At 51.3% G+C, this 19,477-nt stretch overlaps 2 protein-coding genes across 5 annotated transcripts; both read right to left on the bottom strand.

Annotated features, from left to right (window-relative positions):
- Positions 1 to 2,606: 2,606 nt before the first annotated feature.
- TMEM184A (transmembrane protein 184A) lies at positions 2,607 to 12,533 on the bottom strand. 4 transcript variants are annotated; one of them, XM_054080860.1, is made up of 9 exons: positions 11,894 to 12,533; positions 8,736 to 8,954; positions 7,876 to 8,041; positions 6,874 to 6,964; positions 6,707 to 6,782; positions 6,000 to 6,091; positions 5,422 to 5,591; positions 5,126 to 5,323; positions 2,607 to 4,725 (listed from the first exon to the last, which is right to left on the bottom strand). In XM_054080860.1, exons 2-9 carry the CDS (start codon positions 8,952 to 8,954, stop codon positions 4,475 to 4,477), a joined length of 1,263 nt encoding a protein of 420 aa, XP_053936835.1. In that variant the 5' UTR covers positions 11,894 to 12,533; the 3' UTR covers positions 2,607 to 4,474. The 4 variants fall into 4 exon arrangements, with proteins under 4 accessions (XP_053936835.1, XP_053936833.1, XP_053936834.1 ...); XM_054080858.1 differs by lacking the exon at positions 11,894 to 12,533 and adding an exon at positions 10,382 to 11,868; XM_054080859.1 differs by lacking the exon at positions 11,894 to 12,533 and adding an exon at positions 10,287 to 10,404.
- A 1,289-nt stretch (positions 12,534 to 13,822) lies between these two features.
- Positions 13,823 to 17,589, bottom strand: PSMG3 (proteasome assembly chaperone 3). Its single transcript, XM_054080868.1, has 3 exons — positions 17,510 to 17,589; positions 16,375 to 16,592; positions 13,823 to 14,390 (listed from the first exon to the last, which is right to left on the bottom strand). Exons 2-3 carry the CDS (start codon positions 16,588 to 16,590, stop codon positions 14,238 to 14,240), a joined length of 369 nt encoding a protein of 122 aa, XP_053936843.1. The 5' UTR covers positions 16,591 to 16,592; positions 17,510 to 17,589; the 3' UTR covers positions 13,823 to 14,237.
- Between the last annotated feature and the right edge of the window lie 1,888 nt (positions 17,590 to 19,477).

Genomic DNA, 19,477 nt, shown 5'->3' with positions numbered 1-19,477 from the left:
AGACTTGCCCTGGTCTATGGTCAGCGTTTTGGAGCTTAAATTGATCTTCAGTGGAGTGTTTTCCTTGGGTTTCTTTGCCTGCCCGTCCCTGGTACGGCTGACTGTCAGCCACAGCGCTGCCGGTGAGCGATGTGATTTTGGGAGGCCCTCTGGGCCAAGGTGAGCGTGACAGCTGCTTGGGCTTTGCAAACATCTGACCCGGCATCGCCAGCTTGTCCATCTCCCAGCCTTGCGGTGGTGCTTCCTTTGTGTATGTGGAACATGCCCAGTGGATAGCGCTTGCCCAGGCTGCTTGGCTTCTAGACCTCGTGCTCAGACACATGTATCTGTTCTTGCAGCCGAGGCTGTGCCTTTGTATAGAATCGGAAGGTATTTTTGGTACTGCAAGTGGGGACCGATCGCTCAGCAGGCACCTGCCCTCGGTTGTGGTGCTCAGAGCTGGGTTGGAGACCTTGTGCTGTGAGACAGGTCACAGTGCTGGAGAGAGACGCTCCCCTCTCCTCCTTTGGGTTGCAAAATATCCCTTCACCACTACTTGTGATTAAATGGCTTTAACTCCTTACCTCAATATTTCTGTTTTATCCTGTTTGGACTCTGAAGAGGTGGCCGGTGAGCTCCTGGGGCCATGTTAGCTTTGATTCCCCATTCCAGCTTGTCAGTTTTCTTTAGGGGGACAGCTGAAGGAGGAAAACATTTGACTTGTGCATGGCTGAGGCAGTAAGTTGGAGGCAGATGGGTACGTTGGCCAGAGTTGGGTAGGGTTGTATATGGACAAAGTGGAGAGAAGCAGGGCTGAAAAGGGTGTATTGGCTGGTAATGGATGGTCATTGGGTGCTGGAGGTGGGGCCAGGCAGACTTGGCTGAACAGGGATGTGGTTGAAGCCTGGGGGTGATTGCAGTTGCCCTGCTGAGCAAGAAAATCACCATCATCTGCTTCAGCCCCTGCCTGGAGAGATGGCAGAGAGAAGCTGATGGTGATGGAGAGGAGAGAGAAATGAGCCAGCCATGTCTGTCAGAGGGAAGGAAGAGCATTAGTTCTGAAGGAAAAAGGCATCAGGAATGGGCCAGGTGGAGGTTCACCGGTGAAAGGAAATGACCTTCATCATGGTTGGGAAGGAGAAAGTCCTAGAGCTGGGGGAAAGAGAAAGATGCTCTTCTTCCCCCCCTCTAGGACTATGAACAACACTGCAAAAGCATGAATCCTGCTCTCTGATGGGGGTCTGGCAACCTGCTGCCTGTCAGCAGCTGGGCTCAGGGACTCACTGGTGGATGCTAACACCCTAAAAAGAAGTCTCTGGCTCTGACTGGGTGCTACGAGGCAAGCAGCTGTGTGTGAGAGCACTGGCTCTGCTGTGGCAGTCACAGCCACGTTCCTTCCCCTCTGCTCATAGGAAGCATGATTTGCCCCAGCTCTTGCGGCTGTGGTTGCAGGGTGTGCCCTGCGAGGATCCATCCCTGACAGGAGCAGGTTGTAAACCTTCCTGACTCAAGCCCAAAAAGCACCAGGAGAACTGATAGCCACAGCCCAGCCTTGTCCTTGGGGGAAGCCTGAGGACAAGCAATGACTGGAAAACAAATCTACCGACCACCATCATCAGAGCCTGCTGCTGGCAGCGAGAAAAGCCTGTTCCTCCCAAGCTGCCTGCTGGCATAGCTCCAGGCACAGCCGGGCTCCTGTGGAGGTCACCCCTGTGCTCGCTGCCAGCTTTCCCTGCGTCCTTGTTGAAGTGGAGGAGACGCATTAGCGGAGAAGCATAGGACCGTGTCTGCTGGGGAACGCATTCAGCCTACAACACCGTTGGCATTTCTGTTCTCCGTGGATGCGTTTTGACAGCGTAACGGTTTGAGGGCTGTGACAGTGCCCAGCCTGAGCTGTGAGCTCTTGCCTTTCTCCCCTCTCCAAGAAAAAGAATGACCAGGAGGCCAACCTGGTGCCTGCTGGAGAGGGGAGCGTTGCCTGCTGTTGCACAGCACAGCAGCCAGCTGGTGTCCAGCCCAGCACGGTTCCTTCAGGCTGGTATCACTGCTGACTTGGATGAGTCACAGCTGATTTTTTCTTCGCCCTTGTTTTGCTTGCAAGAAAGACCTGTTTTACATATAATACAGTAATCGGGGCTTGACATAAATAGGCAAATGTTACTGTCTGCTCTGGGAATTGCACCTGCTGGTAAGAGCAATGAATGCAGCCCATTATGCACCGGAGTTGATCATTTGTGCAATGAAGTACAACTATGTTTCTTGCTGTGTTCTTGTGCAAGTGTTTGTCTTAGCGGCCGTGAACATGCCGACAGATGTGCCATCATCACCTTTGCAGTCTGTCCTCACCCTGGGAGCCAGAGCAGCCTCTGTTCCTGCAGCTGCAGCCGTACCTCTCCCAGAGGGGTGGAGAAGACCACGATGTTCAGCTGGGAGTTGTCCTTGCTTCAATGCTGGCTGTGTCCCTGACCACCGAGGCTGCGTGTTGCGGGCAGGAGGGTGCTGCTCCCATGATGTGCAGGACCCTGGGTGGATCCCTGGATGCACAGAGCGTAAGGCTTGTTTTTATGGATCTCATCGCAGGAAAAGTGGCAGTGGTGTCACCGGCTGAGCAGGTATGAGCAGCAGTGCTTCAGAGCAGAGGGACTTGCAAGACTGGCTTAGGTAGAGGCTGCCCACGTAGAGTCTGGGCTTACAGCAAGATATGATTTCTCCAATAATAATAAATAGAGGATGTCTTGTTGCAGCTGGAGTCTGGGCTTAGCTTGGCTAAAGTGGAATCAGCAGCTCTGAATTGCTGCATCCACAGCTTAAGCAAGGGTTGGAAGAGGTGCAGAGAGGAAGTGGGACACACACACTGTTTGTGGAGTGAAAAAGATGAGCAGAAATGCCATGGGAATGCCAAAATGTGCAGGATGCTGCGTGTGCAGGTATTTCTGCTGGGCCAGCATTGAGGGGCAGGGAGGACGTTGATCTTAAGAGCATCAGCATTAGAACAGGAACAGGCAGATCGTGGGCTTTGCTTGCTGAGCTAAGTGAAAACACTTGCTCGCTCCACGGTAGAAATTGCTGTTTATTAGAAAAAAATTCATAAATAAAATAATTTCATATTGTGATTTACATTTTGCAGCTGAAGAGCAAGGAAAACCAAATCCCAGTAGGAGTTGTGTGTAAAATGGCTCTAAGCCTTACCCATTGCTTTGTTTGCCATGCGAGTGCAAATCTGAGGCTGTAGACTTGTCTTTGTCTTTTCACTACCCAACTCCCACCCTCAAACAACAGCCTGGACAGTGCCCGAGTTAATTACCAGGGATCATCTGATTAACAGGGGAATAGAAATTGGACTGAAAATTGAAAAACACTGGGGCAAAAAAAAAAAATCAGAGGGGAATTTTAGCAGAAGGATATGTGCTCTCCATCACTGTTTGATATGGGGAGAGTCCCTCCATGCAGCATCTTTTGCTGCCAGTGGTCCTGACCTGAGCAGCAGCAGCCCTCACACCTCTCCATCCCCGCTTCTGTCACCCAGCTGAGCTTAGGTCCTGCTTGCCTTTCTGCAGGTTGGGCAAAGCCTACGGACGGTAAATAGCAAAGGGTTAGGAGGAACGGGCAGTTCCCAGTAAGTGCATTCTTAGCACCACTAGTCACAGTCTGGTTCCCTAATAAAGACCCCGATAAGAAAGCTGGAATCCCTTTTAACTTCTGATCCATTCAAAGATAACTCGTTTTAGACATAAACAAGCACTTCTGACACCGGCAGAATGCAGCTGTGAGACCCTGCCTGTGCCCTGAGTGAGGTCCGGCCACCGCTCCTGGGGGAGTTACTCGGACAGCTGCATCCCCAGCTGGAGGGAGAAGAGGATGACTTGCTCTTCCTCCCTGCTAAAGATCCCCTGCACAACTCTGTAGGCTTTTTGGGGGGAAGGAGAGGGGAGAAGATGTAAAAATAAAGAATGACGTCTTTCAGCTGTTACCAGGTTTTGAGGTGAAGCGAAGTCACCTTCCTGGGCTGGTTTTCTCCATGGGGCCTTTCGAGATAATTTTTTATTCAAATAGGGAGAAACTAGAGCAGAACTGTGCTGAGAAAAGCACTTCTCTCAGGCCTCAGTGCTAGTTGGAGGTAAGGGAAGGGCGAGGGTGGCTGGTCTGTCCTGCAGCCCAGCTCCCCTCCCTGCCTGCCATCCCCCAGGGTGGGCGCTGGGCTGGCATCAAGACACCAGCAGTGGGGCAGCAAAGCCCAGACCACAGCACAGGGCTCCTGCGTCACAGGAGCAGTCAGCCCAGTCCCTAACAGCAGCAGAGATGGGACAGCAGAAGCTGGCACTCTTTGATTTAACAGTTCCCTGGGTTATTGCATCTTCCCTTTGAGTGACTGGCTTTTGGGGTGCAATTCCTGGCTTCTTGGTACTCCAATTAGACCAGGTTGTCTCATCCTTGAGACAGCTGCCACTTGCACAGGTTTAAACCTCTCCAGTGTTACCGTCCCCTCCGATGTTTCCTACAGGTCCTCGTCCGACACGATCAGCACTTTCTTCTCAATGTTTTTGCTCTTTCTGCTGCTCAGTCCCTCCAGCTTGGAGGCCACTTGCCCATTCTCTCCCGGCACTTTGCGCTCTGCCTCCTGCATGGACTGCTGGGTGTACTGCTGGTACGCAGGCGAGAAGTTGTGGATCGCATCCTGCACGATGTCCTGGGGGCTTATGGTCTCCTTCAGCCCACTTGAGATACTCTGCATCGGGGCAAGGTTTGCTGAAAAACAGGGAGAGTGGGAAGTTGACGGGACATCGGAGAGTCGGCTCCAAGACTGGAGTGACACTTTTCCTTAGAAATTCAAAGTGGGCCCTCATCCTGGGCCACGTCAGCTTGTGGTGATGAGTGCCGAGGAGATGAAAGGCAGCCCCAGCTCCATGGTTCAAAGGGGATGGAACCTTGCCAGCAGCATGTGACATAATTCCGTAATCACCTAATTCTGCCCATCCACACCGAGGTCTCCTATCCACTTGCTTTGGATCATGGCTATCACAAGGGAAGAGGGAGAAGGAACTCCTCTAGTGGCTTTTTAGCATCCTACTTACTAATGCTATAAGGGGGGGTGTCTCCTCTTTCTTTATTCACTGAAGGAAGGAAGAAGAGAGGAAGAGTTAGTTACCTGTTGAGTTTTCTTTCTTTTCTCTGTACACCTGGCAGGTGAACGCATAGCGCAGCGCAATGGAAGCAAAGAACATCTCGATGCAGATGATGAAGTTCTGGTAGCCAGCAGCCACCGTCCCAGCTCCCACCTCCTTCCCATCGATGATCTGAACTTCAGGAATCACCCCACATTTCTCTAGGATTGCAAGCAGTGTCCCTGTGCAGGGGAAGGGAGAGGGATCAGCTCTAGTCCTGCGTCCCTGAGTCAGATGGGGCTATGGGAGGAGAAGCGCTGGGAGCCGTGGTGGGACCCACCTTGCCAGAAGGAGAGGAAGATGACTGCCTTGATGGTGATGAACTTGAGGACTGGCTCAAATGGGCGCAGCAGATCCATGGTGGCAAAGTAGAAGAGGAAGAGTGCATAAAGTGCCAGGCTGACAGAGAAGTTGTAGATAATGGTGATGTAGAGATAGCCACTATGGACACTGTGGGGAGAGAGAGAAAGACACTGCCCTGGGCTGTGGGAAGCAAAACAAGTGCAACTGGAGGAAGAGAGGGAAGGAATGGGGGCAGAGAAGTGTGTGGCGCTGCTACAGGTGAGAGCACAGCCCAAGATGGGAAGGAGAGGCAGGGAGAATGGGGAGAGCAGGGAACCGGTTTCAGCTTTTCCTCTGTTGGTGGGACCTCTTTTATTATGGCTCACAGGAATTTCATCCCTTTCTGATTTGTGGGCAGCAAGTCTCTGTTCCCCAGTGCTTTGGGCTCCCTGTGCAATCACTACCCATGGAGCAACTCCCTGGGGGAAGGTGCTGGCAGGACACCCTGTCCCTTGTGATGGATCAGAGACCCATACCGTGCCCTTCACCCCCTCCATCCCAGCCCAGCATCCTCACTTGAAGTCCCCGTCGTGGTATTTCCCAAACGCCTGCAAGATGATGGTGATGATTGCCATGAGGGGTTTCACGATGCAGAACTGCAGTGTGGCCTGCACAGGGGAGAGACACGGTGCACTTGGGACAGCAGAGACATCCCACTGCCCTCCCTGCAGCTCCTACCACCCCCAACCCTTCCATGAAAGCCAACCTCTCTGCTCCCGGGACACAGACACAACGGAGAGGGCAGTTCTCCATCAGAGGAGTGACCAGTGCTGCAAGGTGAAATATGAACCAGCTCCAGGTCTGAGGATGGGAGTAAGAAGGGCTCCCAAGAGACACCTTCTGAAAGGCAGCATAGCCACTCCAAGGCAGGGGACTGGGTGGCATGGGCACAGACTGGTGCCAAGGATTTGGCCCGCAGCACAGCCCTGGAGTGTCAGAGAGCCGTCCAGGCTAACCTGGGACTGGGCAGAGATGGCAATCTCAGCTCTGCAGTGGGAGGAGACCCTGACTCAGCAGTGAGTCAGAAGCAAGGACAACGAGTGCAGCGCCCTGCTGCTGGCCAGGTGCCGGCAAGCTGCCTCTCTCAGAGGAAAAAAAAACCCAAAAGAGCATCTCAGGAGAGTGATGAAGGAGAGCCCTCTTGGCAGGGTAGCAGGGAAGGGACCTACCACTGCCCAGAGCCCTTGTCCCCTGCTGCAGAGGAGCAGCACTAATGTACCCACCTGCTTGCAGAAACGCAGGAATCCAATGGAGTAGGACATACCCTGAAGGCAGCAGGTCCCATAAAAGCAGCTAGACCTGGAAGCAGAAGCAGAGGAGATGCAGTTGGCGCTGCTGGTTGGGGAAAGCGGGTGTAGGGCGGAGGAACTCATGGGGTGCTGGGACTTACGCAATAGGTTTCCCTCGGATCTCTGTCATGATGGTGCTCTCCCCTCCCAGGTACTCGAAGCACAGGCTCAGGAAGCTGTAAATCACGAAAGCTGGCAAGGCAAAGGCATGCATGATCAGCAGGGTTGATTGGAGATCTGGGAGTGGGTTGTTATAAATTTCACATTCATTCCTGCTTGGGTGTTTTCTCATCTACTCCAGCACCACATTAAGATTTGGGACCCTGGTGGGTGGGAGCCCAGTGTGAGAGGAACAGCAGGTCGAATCCATCTGACTTCCAAGTGGAGTCAGTGTTTGTTGCAGATGCAGCAGCTCCTCCAAGCCCACAGCCCCTGCGTGCACGTGGCAGCAGTTGGACATCCCAGGAGTAGTCACAAAGCCAGCCTCCATGCACACCCAGACAAGCCCAGGCAACAGTGCAATGGCCAGAGACCATCTGCATGGAAGGATCTCAAAAAATGCCAAGGGGCAGCACAAGCAGCTGGTGGCTAGCAAGAAGTAGGTCCTGAACAGTTTTCTTGGATATCTCCATCACTTATTTTCCTTATACCCCAAATCTGAGGTAATATACATGCCCACACCCCTCTGTTCCTGGGGGAGAGCAACAAGTGCAACCTCAACCTCAATCCTGACGAGTTGCCCCTGCGCCTCAAAACATCCCAACTCCACAGTTTTTTAGATAAGTCTACATTTCGCTTTAGAGAAGCTCCATTTCTACCCCAAAGGCAGCCAAGAAACCTCCCAGGTGGCTACGCTGAGGTACTTCTGAGCCTGCAGGCAGGCAGTGGAAAAGCACCAGCTTGCGTCTGCTCGTGGGGCATCCCCTCCCTGCTGGCCATGGAGAAGGAAGGGGAAAACCACTGCATAGAGGAAGGGAGAGTGGGAAGTGGAAGGAACGGATATTTGCCACTTTGTGCAATGCAGAACACACCAGAGACACTGGTCAGTGAGCTCAGAGCCCTGCTTTGCCACCAGCCTCCCTGCCAAGACAGGCTTTGCTCACCTTCATAGCAGTCGCGCACCGAGTCAAAGTAGACATAGTACTGGTGGCTGCCGAGGAGGAGGAGGCTGAGCCAGGAGTCAAAGGCATAGATGGGCACGATGAAGAGGATGCGGATGATGTAGCGCTGCTCCTTGGGGATGGTGTAGTTCCTCAGGTGTCTGTAGATCTGCAAAGAGCCCAGCACGCAGAGCTGTGGCTACGACCGGTCAGGAGGGAAACCGGAGGTACCCCCAGCAGGTTTGTCCCATGTTAGCTTTCTTCCTGGGTGTGCAAGCACCACCGGCTTTCCACCACAGACCCACTGCAGTGAACAGGCATAATAAAGGCTCTATCCCAGTCCCTGGGGCAATCCCTTCACATGAGAACAAGTGGGAAACTGGATTTCCAACCCCAGGCTGTGTGAAGAGCGTGGCCTCCCCTGTGCCAGCCCCCATGCACCCTCATCCCAGCGCTTGGAGGCACCAGCTTTCCCCAGGAATGCCTTCAGCAACACGGATCTGTGCAGCACCAAAAAACATGCCCACTGGCAGTGTGTTTCAAGGCAGCTAGTGGTGTGTGCCCCAAAGGCACAGAACCTGGGGTGTCCAGCGAGAAACCCCACTGGGTGTTGCCTCCAGGCAGTGCTGATGCCCTGCAGCCTCTCCCAGCTCTGGCAGCAACCTGGGGAACACATGGGCAAAGTCCACCCCACCAAGCTGCCAGCACCAGGCTCCCGACAGCAGAGATATCCCCTGTGGGCAGCAACAGGAGGAAATAGTTATCCAGAGCTGAGTGATTTTGCAATGAACTTGGAGGCAATCAATAGTTTTTGCCCTTGTGTCAACCCCAGCACTGAGCCCCATCTCCGATCCAACCCGTACCTGGTGGAAGGTGATGATAAGCGCCGACCACACAAAGATGCCAGAGATGACCTGTGCTGCTGTCGTGGTCAGGAAAAGCTGCTGGCCATCTTCGGAGTCATTGTGGGCAGCTGTGAGCAGGACAAGATCTGCGGGTGGGAGAGCTGAGGCCAGCGTGGCTGCTGTGCTGGGCCCTGGCGTGCCAGGCTCCGCGGGAGAGGCACGAGTGGCATTACTCATCTGCAGAGAGGGAGAGGCAAGGGGAGCAGCAAAGGAAGGCAGGACCAAGGTAAGCTGTTGAACAAGGGGAAGGTCCCAGCAGATTTCCCAGCCCACACACTACGGAAAAACTTCCTGTGAGGTTTGTCTCCTCCCCAGGCTTTTTCCAGAGTGTCCCTCACTCAAATCAGCCTATTCACCATGGTTGGGTCTGCAAATGTCCTTCAAGAGCAGACCCTCTTTTCTCCAAGGAGGGACATATGGTCTTTGTGTTCCCCAAAATGCATGGTTCTCCTCCCCAACCTTGCTTCTCCTTGTTTTCTCTGAGGTCACTATCCCACTTGAAAGGGAAAGATCTGCCTCCACTTCTGCCCCTGTGAGTTTCCATCAGGAACAAGAAACTTATGGGTTAAAGTCATCCCTCAACCATGACTATAGTAAACCCCTTACCAGCAAGCCACTGGGACACCGATGTCCTCCTCGGGAGCCCAGAAAACACTGCGATCCCTGTGGTCCTTCCTTGAAAAAATTGGCTCCTATCCTTGTGCGTGTCCTGCTGGGGGCAAACCCCAGAGCTGCCCAAGAAGCTGGAGGTCTGGTGTCACCTAGGGTGCTTGGCCAGCTTTGGCCATTTCAGGATCATGGGGGGTCTTGGTGTGTTGGCCATGCCAACCCTGAGACCTGAAGGGCTGCCAGCGGTCCCTCCTGCACCCAAATTAAGCACAAGAGAACAAGCCCGTCGTGCAGCAGACAGAGCTGCTGCCCTTTGGGGATGCTGAAGTGCTCTGGCAGCTCCCCAGCAGGTCTGTCCTCCTTGAAGCTGCTCGCCCCGCAGTGCCGAGCATTCCTAGTGCAGAGCGTATGGGCACTGTGTGCCCTGCAGATGCAGATAGAAAGGACCAGCCTAAGAATATACTCTTATTTAGGGGGCAGCTCCATATCTCAAGGCCAACAGATGCATAAACTGCCACGTTTGGCCTCCGTTTCTGCTAATCTGAGGAAAGCTGCTTTTTCCCAAGTATAACTATAGAGATTTTAAAAAAAAACCACCAACAACCATCTGCAAGCAGAGCTTTAACAACATAGATGCTTCTCACTACATTGTTAATAAACAAAGATTTTAGCTGCTGGGTAACCATTGCCTGGGGTAAAACTGTAAGCATGAGGTGGTAGGAGGCAAGAAAATATCTGCCAGAGATAAGAGTGATAGGGAATGACCTCAGTCCAATTAAACACAGAAAACACACCAAAGCAGGAGCTCGCCCTGTGGCTTCCTCTCCTGCCCTCTCCCTGAACCCCAACTTCATAGCAGAGGAAATGCAGCTGGTGTCAGATCAACAGTCCTAAAAATACCTTTCCTCCCCTCTGCCTGGCAGGAGGCGCCTGTAAACGGAGATGCCAGGGATAGTGGTGTGCTGGCAAGGTCCCAGGAGCTCACCCCGGCGTACCTGCGCCTGCGAGCGGGGAAGCGGAGCCGCAGATGACTGGAGGGGGGCCGATAGTGTTACAGAGGCAGCAGGAGCCAGGTTTTTCCTCCCTGTGACTCTCCCGTGGCCCTATCCCAGCCAGCAGGAAGCAGGATCCCAGGGAGAGATGAGGAGGGATCTGGTCTTTGGACAGACTGTAACGCCACTGGACCTGCCTTGTAAACATTAACAGGAGGCCAGAGATAGCTAGCGGCACAGGGAGGAAGCCCAGAGCCCAGCTGTTCACCATGCCCGGCCGCCCCTCGCCCGTTCTGGGGGGCCACCCTGCCACAGGTTGGGGCCGTAGGGACAGATTTGGCCACACTTTCCCTCCTTCCAAGCATCAGAGTAGGGAAAGATGCAATCCAGCTTGCTTGCCAGGACACAGTGGAGCGCTGCGCTCATGGCTAGACCCGTTTATTCTGTTTTTGACCTGGTGCTGTGCCATAGATACTTGGCCCAAGACATTCTGACTCCTATTAGCTCTCCCAGCCTGGCTGCAGTCGTCGCAGTACGAGCACGGTGGCACCAGCAGTCGGTCCTGGCAGGCTCCCCTACATTGTCACACTCTGAACGTGGCAGAGCAAGTCATTAAAAACAAAGCCTCGGTGCCACTTGGAGACAGGGCTCCCAGCTCCAGAGGTAATTAGATCCTGGCTATGCAAGGTAGCCGAGCAATTCAATGCAGCTAGAGGGCCATTTGCTTCCGAAACAAAGACAGCGAGAAGACAGAGAATAATATTAGCTGCAAAATTCAGCTCCTCAATGGGACTGTGTCAGTGCCAGATCCAGTCTGGCTGGTTTTGGACACCTCACAGATACCTGCCACACAGAGGTGCGTACCTGTTACATCCACTCCCTGGGATATTAGAGATGTTAAGTGAGCACTGAGCAGAAAATAAACTGAGCAATGAAACCGGTGTTCAGGCAGGCAACCTGAAAATGTGGCGTTTCACTTTGCCAGGGATTCCCACCCAGCTGCAGGATGCCAGAGCCCAGACTCCCAGCTACCACCCCTCTCAGTGTCCCAAAACACACAGGACACATCCCCACCTTGGCAGCAGCCCACAGGGGCTGGGGTGGTCAGGAAGGGCAGGCAAACCTCTGCAGCCCCTCACCAGTGCCTCTGTGGTGCTGGCTGTGCACACTGATAAAGGGGGAAAAATCCCTGAGCACCTTCCCAGGGAGGGGAGGATCCAGGCTCAGCCACATCAGCGCACACAAAGCCATGACACAAGGGTTATTTACCGGATCAACCTCTGTATCACCCGCAGACCACTCAGGAAGAAGGACCTGTAGAACACAGCTATAAATCTAGGCAGGGCCGAACCAAGCCCTCCTGAAAGCCCATCCGGAGGAGTGGGTGACAAACACACAGGGCTCTTGCAGCGGGCTCTGTCTCCCACTGTTCTTCAGGACAGACTGCTGGGACAACCTCTGCTCTGTGAGTGGGTGCCCTCAGCCACCGCAGACCTCCCCCTGCGCCCCACTCACCCTGTGGGGCTCCTCCAGGAGCAGGTCTGGCTGCCGGGCACCTGCCTCCGCATCTCCTGCGCCCTCCTCCACCTGCACCCGCAGGAGACTCCTCCTCCGGGCACCCTCTCAGCCCTGCCTGCCTTCTGGCAGCGGACCCTGCCTGCACCCCGCTGCACCGCAGGCTCCGCGGGAGCTGGAGCAGCAGGTTGGGCCTTCTCTCCTGCAGAAAAGCCACTGAACTTACCTTTCCAGTCCGCCGCGCTTGGCATCCACGCCCGGAAAGCAAACACAGATGGAAAGCCAGGGTGCAGCCCGACTTACCTTCTGTGGCTGCAGGCGACAGCTCTGCCTGGGTGACAAAGGCAGGTTTTCCCGCATTTGGGAATTAATCCTTACCTCGAGGATAGTGATGACTAAAAGACAGGTAGTCAGTGGCACCGCCAAACTTGTGGGTTTTGGGGCAGGCTTTCACTCGAGTTTACTGCAGAGCAGAGAGGACCAAAGTTGAAGGACCAATGGCTCGTGGTCTAATTTATCACCCATGAAAAGGCAGGAAAATAAGTCTGTCCTGGCCCCGAGCAACAAATGGAAGAGATCTCCATGTCCTTTATTTACCTGCCATCCTGTGCAGAACTGGAAGCACACAGAACCAGGCAATTAAGGTGGTTAACTTGTATTTGGCTTCTTAGGTCTTAACATTCAGGTCTTCAGGGCATAGTGGTGGTATATCACCATATCACTGCAGTGGAAGATGTGATTTACATTCAATTTGCTAATTATTGTATGGTTTCCACAAGCTGCTGGAGCTATGGACACCATAAGAGCACCATGATTTGGTAAATACCTTGAATTTTGTGTCAGGAAAGAATCCGTACTAGCAAACCAGGACTGACATTAACAATTTCCACATGCCTCTCTCAGCCCTCCTAGACATAAAAAATAAGTGTAAAAGAGGGAAAATTTGGAGTTCTGACAGATGCAAATCTTTGATTCTTGGAAGCACAGCTCGGAAAATTATTTTTAGATTAAATTTCTTGTCAAGGGCAGCTGCAAGCCTGCAGTGTTTGAAAGTACTTTCAAAAAAAGTTTCATTTCTCATAATCCCTAAAATACTGTAAATAACCCTTACTTCAGAGAAGAGTCCTTTCGAAATGCATTTTCTGCTTTCCTACGTTTAGGGGAATTTTTTAGCAACAGAAATGACCCGGCAAACGGATCTATGTGGGGCAGGCACAGGCTCTGTGCTGATCCTGCAGAATCCAACAGCTCTTAACACAACAGAGGTCTTCCCTGCTCACAACCTAAATACAAGCCCTGGCCTCTGCCTGCTCTGTCAAGTTCATAAGTGACAGTGCCTCACTTAAGCTCATTTAAAAATTTACTAGTTGGTGTTATTTGTTACAAGAAGAGATAAAAACAAGTGTGCTTTCCAAGCAAACAGCAAAAGCCTATCTATTCAGCATTGCAACAACTCATATAACTTTATCGAACACTTCTTTTCAATGGGCTTAGGAGAAACACCCCTGTGTAGCCCCCACAAACCCTTCTGTCCCCACGTCTCCTACAACAGCTGCTTTGGGAGAGCGATAAGCTCTTGCAAGCAGTTCAAGCTACATACGTGCTGCCTCTCTTATGTGTTGGTACCACATAAGTCATAAACAGCTGTTATTTTGTCTTTTTCTCACAGCTAACTTGAGTTCCTGTCTTCCACCTTGACATCCACTTTCATGAAAATTGCAGAGCATAATAATCTGCCTCTCCTTAAAATTGGAGTGAAAGTGGAACATGGATTCAGACTACATCAGGAAAGGGACTGACATAAGGACAACAGCAGTCATATAGGACTCATTTCCTTAAAAACAGGCAAGAAAATCTTTCCTATTATGCAATTACTGTTGATTTGTTACTGAGCCTTGTATTTCAATTGAAAGTGACTTCCACGGAGCAAAAAAGAAAACAGGTAAAATTAGACTCGTCAATGTTTCTTTTATTCACTCTGCACTGGGCGTTTCCCCTTTGCGGTACAGCGGAGCTACAGAGCTTGGCATCTATTGCTCCACAGGACACAAACGCGGAGCCGGGCTGTTTCCCAAATACACATCCCACCCAAGGTCATAAAAAGAACACTTCTCCTGAATGATGAGACAATTGTTCTCGTCTCACTGCTGACTATATGGACTGCAAACCTGTCACAGTAACAAACCCACAAATGTTCTACACAGTAGAGAAAAATTCATGAAATTCCTCAGTAGGTCCAAAACCAGCACAAAGACATTCCATCATTTTCATTTTTTGTCCTTTTAAATAAATGGTGATGAGTCATGGACTCAAGATCATTTCCTTGAATCCAGATGGCACAACTTCACCACACTTGGCAACTTCGGATCACTTCCCGTAGAGCTTGTATTCCTTCCATGGTCTTGTCCTTTAAAGCCATGGCAAGAAGAACAGGTTTGTTCCCAGCTTCTTGAGACACGAACGCCACCAGGTTTTTGGCACAAACATGGACGAGGGGCTGTAAAGCAAACATACAGATGTACTACTCTTACAGCGGGGAGAACCCTCCCGCACGAGTTTGGAGAGGAAGAGTCCTGCAATGGCAGGGAACACATCAAGAACCTGTCGACAGTGGTTCCAGAATGACTGGGAACAGTCATGCTGTGCAGCTGGTCAGCAAAGCCAAGCCACTGTTTGGGGAACTTCAGGAAGCGCTTTCTCAAGCAGCTTAAAAGGGAGGAGTTTGGATCCATTAGTGACAGCCACCCAAACCACCACAAAACAACTTAACTAGAGCTGTACTTTCAATTGAGTTTTGCACTGTTTTGGAAAACCTGGGAAGTTGGTAGAGAGAATCTTTCCTTTTGCTAATCCTCCCACCCAAACTATGTCACCAAATATCAAATTATATGAAATACCACTGATCAAAACGCTTCTATTTCCATCATAACCAGATTTCTGAAGAAGTCTCCAAGTACTTTTAAAAACCTGTTGCTGAAGTGGGTATGTTCTGCTGATAAGCTCTGGAAAAAAATATTACATTTGGAATTCCTATAGACATATACACATTTATATACACAGTTTCTGGATGTCACGTGTAAAAGATATGTTTGTTATAGTTTCAATAGAATACTAAAACCAGAAATATGCAGCGAGGCTGAAGAAGGGAAGAAAAGGGGTATAATCTTCTTAATGAGGTTTCTGTAACAAGAATAGACTAGAATAGCATAGACTATTTCTGTTGGAAGGGACCTACAACGATCATCTAATCCCACTGCCTGACCAATGCAGGGCTGTCCAAGTCAGAGCAGGTTAAGAGCATTGTCCAAGCATCTCTTAAACACTGACAGGCTTGGGGTGTTGACCACCTCTCTAGGAAGCCTGTTCCAGTGTCTGACCACCCTCTCTGTAAAAAATGCCCAGTCTAAACCTCCTCTGGTGCAGCTTCGAACCATTCAATTTGTCTAGATTTTATGTACACTCAAAATTATGTATTTATCATAAGGATGAGTTTGTTCGATTTTAACTACCAGCGTGGTTTGGAAGTGTGCACCATTCCAAATGACGTTAATGGTGATAAGCAGGAAGGCAGCAAACTATCAAAAGCCATTTCTTAAAGTGTAGATTGATTACACTGGTAAAGTTATTTAAAACTGCTACGTAACAAAGTAAACAAAGGTACTTCTCATTTCCAAATAAAACAAAAACCAGCTTGGGAGTGGAGCTAGTCAGAATTGGCAGCCATCACACCACAGAAAGCAAAGCCATCTCCCATCCAGAGAAGGAAGACTACTGCTGAACAATGAGAACTTGTGTTGCTAGAATTTTTCCAGTTAAGGCTAGCAAGTAATATTTGATAGCTCCAGCCCTGATGGAAAGCCTCATAATCTTGTAGCTCTGTAACTTTCTGTTTTAATGCTTGACTAGTTGACGCTTTGCGAAATACATTTTCTTCTGCTTTCTCTCCAGCTTTGTGAAACGGTCGATAAAAACTCATTTTGTTGAGGCAAAACAAATTAAACTTTATCAAGGGAAGGTGCTGGCAGGCACACTTGTGAGAGGGCAACTGAAGTCCATTATGGGGCTGGCACAGATTGGGGCAGGGGTGAAAAAAGGGACTTGAAAAGAAACTCACTGGAACAGAACCCCCCAAAAAGGTTATCAAAGGCTGCAAGTTGATCTTGCAACCCTTAAATCAACAGAAGCCTTATCAAACCTTCCATAACCACAACAAAGCAATCCATATCCTGTAGGACACCAAATAACAGATCACCAAACTACTCACAGTTGGTTAAACATTTCTGATGTCAAAGAACAGATGAGCACGCATACTTTTCTGGTGAACCTCTCTTCCCTCAGAAGAGATTTTAAAATTAATCTTACCACTGTGCAAACACCACTTACTTGCTGCAATTCATCAACTCCTTGGCACCCTGCACCGCCCCACCTACTACATTTCCCCCTCGTCCTTGCTGTCTGTGCTCTGTGTATCCAGCTCTCACCTCATCCTTGCCCAAGAGCACCTTCGTGGTGAGGGAGGGCCTGCCCACGTTGTCACCAATTGTGTTGGGGTCCACATAGACGATGGTGCCCATCTTGCCATACTGGGTGACCACCACAAGGACGGAGTTGGAGAACGCTGTGCACACCACCTCAGTGGGGACCCCATGCACCACCGCCTCACGCTGCTTGGACGTCACGATGGGATTCCCTTCCATTGCTGCGGAAAAAAACCCAAAACAATAAAACAATAATAAAATGTTGGATTAAAAACACAGAGCAGGGGTTATAAAAGGCCCAGCTTCTTCCCCCCATCTGTGCTCCAACAGGTACGGCTGGGCTGGATGATCTGAAAGGTCTTTTCAAACCTAGTAATTCCATGATTCTATGATTTGGAACCACAGAATCACAGAATGGTTTGGGTTGGAAGGGTGCTTAAAAATCATCCAGTTCCAACCGCCCTGCTGTGGGCAGGGACACCTCCCACCAGACCATGTTGCTCAAAGTCTCAGCCTTTGAGAACCTCAAGCGAGGGGACACCCATTGCTTCTCCGGACAACCTAACGCCCAGGTTAAGCAGATTTTGCAGCACCCAGAAGCGTGTGTGGGCAGGCAGGGGCACCCGGTCCCTGAACGGGACCATAGAATAATGTAGGTTGGAAGGGAACTTGAAGCCCATCCAGTTCCAACCCCCCTTGCCATGGGCAGGGACACCTCACACTGGATCAGAGGCTCCAAGGCCCATCCAACCTGGCCTGGAACACCTCCAGGGACGGGGCAGCCATGACCTCTCTGGGCAAACTGTGCCAGTGCCTCACCGCTCTCATCGCGAAGAAATTCCTCCTTATGTCCAGTCTAAATCTGCCCCTCTCCGGTTTATACCCACTGCCCTCGCCCTATCCCCGCAAGCCTCTGCAAACAGCCCCTCCCCAGTCTCCTGTAGCCTCACAGAGCGGTTTGGGTTGAAGGGACCTCAAAGCCCACCAGTTTCCCCCTTGCGATGGGCGCCACCCCCTCCGCAGTTCGGGGCCGCCACCCGTAGCCTCTGTGCTCCGTTCAACCGGGACCATGCTTAACGGCCCTCCCCCCGCCCGGTCTCGGCGCTCCCCAAAGGCGAAGCCGCCCCCTCGCCCCTACCCGGCCCCGCGCCCCGGGCGGAAGCGCCGCCGCCTCCTCGTGGCGCGCGGCGATGGCGCAGAGCGGCCGTTCCCGCCTCTGGGGACAGCGCCCCCCGCCGGCCGCCGCCTGCGCTCGCAGCTCACAGACCAGCCGTGTCCCGGGCTGCAGCCGGGGGAGCGCGGGCAGCGGGGGGGGGGGATCTGCCCCTTTTTTCGTCTCTTGTGAGACCTCATCTGGAGTACTGTGTCCATTTCTGGAATAAGAGGGAGATGGAGCTGTTGGAACGGGTCCCGAGGAGGCTACAAGGATGCTCCGAGGGCTGGAGCACCTCCCACACGAGGAGAGACTGAGGGAGTTGGGATTGTTCAGTCTGGAGAAGAGAAGGCTCCAGGGAGACCTTATAGCGACCTTCCAGTACCTGAAGGGGCTACAGGAAAGCTGGAGAGGGGCTGTTTAGGAAGGCTTGTGGTGATAAGACGAGGGGGAATGGTTATTAGCTGGAGAGGGGCAGATTTAGACAGACGTAAGGAGGAATTTCTTCACTATGAAGGTGGTGAGACACTGGCACAGGCTCCCAGGGAAGCTGTGGTTGCCCCATCCCTGGAGGTGTTCAAGGCCAGGTTGGATGGGCCTTGGAGCCCCTGATCCAGTGGGAGGTGTCCCTGCCCATGGCAGAGGGGTTGGAACTGGAGGTCCCTTCCAACCTAAACCGTTCTATATGACTCCATGTTTCCTTCTTCTTTTTTCCCCATTTTGACATGGGATGCAACTGCTCCAACTCATTGGGAGCTGTTGGGACACACTTCTAGCCCCTGACCGTGCTCTCCCAAGCAAAAAAATGCTGGGCTTGAGCCGTCGGAGCCCCAAAGGATGTCATATGTCTGTGTCATAGAATGGTTTGGGTTGGAAAGGACCGCTAAGGTCATCAAGTCCAACCCCCCTGCCACGGGCAGGGAGATACAGACATTGGAGTGAAGAGCGCAAAGAGAAACATTTATCTCCCCTGAGCAACATGTGCAAACAGTGGTTTCTGTTAATTGCACACAGTTAATTCAGTGGTACTATTTTTACTTTGAAATACTGATACTCATAGATAATAATTTTAGATACTAAGTTATATAAAACTCTGAAATGTGGGGTTTCTCAGAGCTTTGCACCCTTCCAGAATTCTGCAGTTGCTGCATCTAAAATGCGCTCCAGCAGACCTTAATTTCTGTGCGTTGGCTCTCCTTGACTGTCATTCCCAGTGCACACAACATATCCCAGGTGTGGCAGCAGCACAGCTGCTTAAGCTGTGGGCTCTCTGTTCAGGTGACACCTGTTAAGGACCTCACAAATGGTTTTATTTGGTTTGCATTGAAAGTTTCAAGAGAACTTAAGGACAGCACGTTAACTTTGTGCTGAGAATCCTCTCAGGCGCCGTTAGAGAGCAGCAGAGGTCCACGGAAAAGCTTTTAATTCAGCAGGTTATTCTCGTGGTTAATTCAGAGAAGGAGGCTCGATACTGCTTTGGCACTCCGTGCAATCTGGCAAATAGTCTGTTTTCCAGCACTGCGAAAAATTCCTCTCTTTTGCTTACCACAATCATTCAAGGCTTTGCCTGTTTGATAGAGATAGCGGCTCTTGTCAGTAAAGCCTCCTGACTTATGAAGTTTATTCCTGCTCTGCCTCCTCCAGAGAATGATTTTACTTCATGAAACACGGAGGACCAGGTTCTTCCTGCCATCCTTGAGAGCCTCCATTTCACTTTTTACATGACAGAGGAAAAGGAGAGTCCAGTCTATTTCAGATGTACACGGAAGCATCATACTTCACTGTTTTTCATTAGTTTGGGATTAAAGAGTTATCTTTAATGGTTTCAATCCATTGGCCATCTGATTTTGGCGTGGAGCTGACGTAGGATATAGCAAACTCAAGAAGGAGACAGCAAGTGGTAACTGAGCACTGAATATTCATCACGGATAGTAAAAACATAAAAAAATGAAC

The sequence above is a fragment of the Cuculus canorus genome, chromosome 15 (genome assembly GCF_017976375.1).
Source record: "Cuculus canorus isolate bCucCan1 chromosome 15, bCucCan1.pri, whole genome shotgun sequence".
NCBI classification, from domain to species: Eukaryota; Metazoa; Chordata; class Aves; order Cuculiformes; family Cuculidae; genus Cuculus; species Cuculus canorus.
This window is presented reverse-complemented; position numbering and strand designations above follow the sequence as displayed.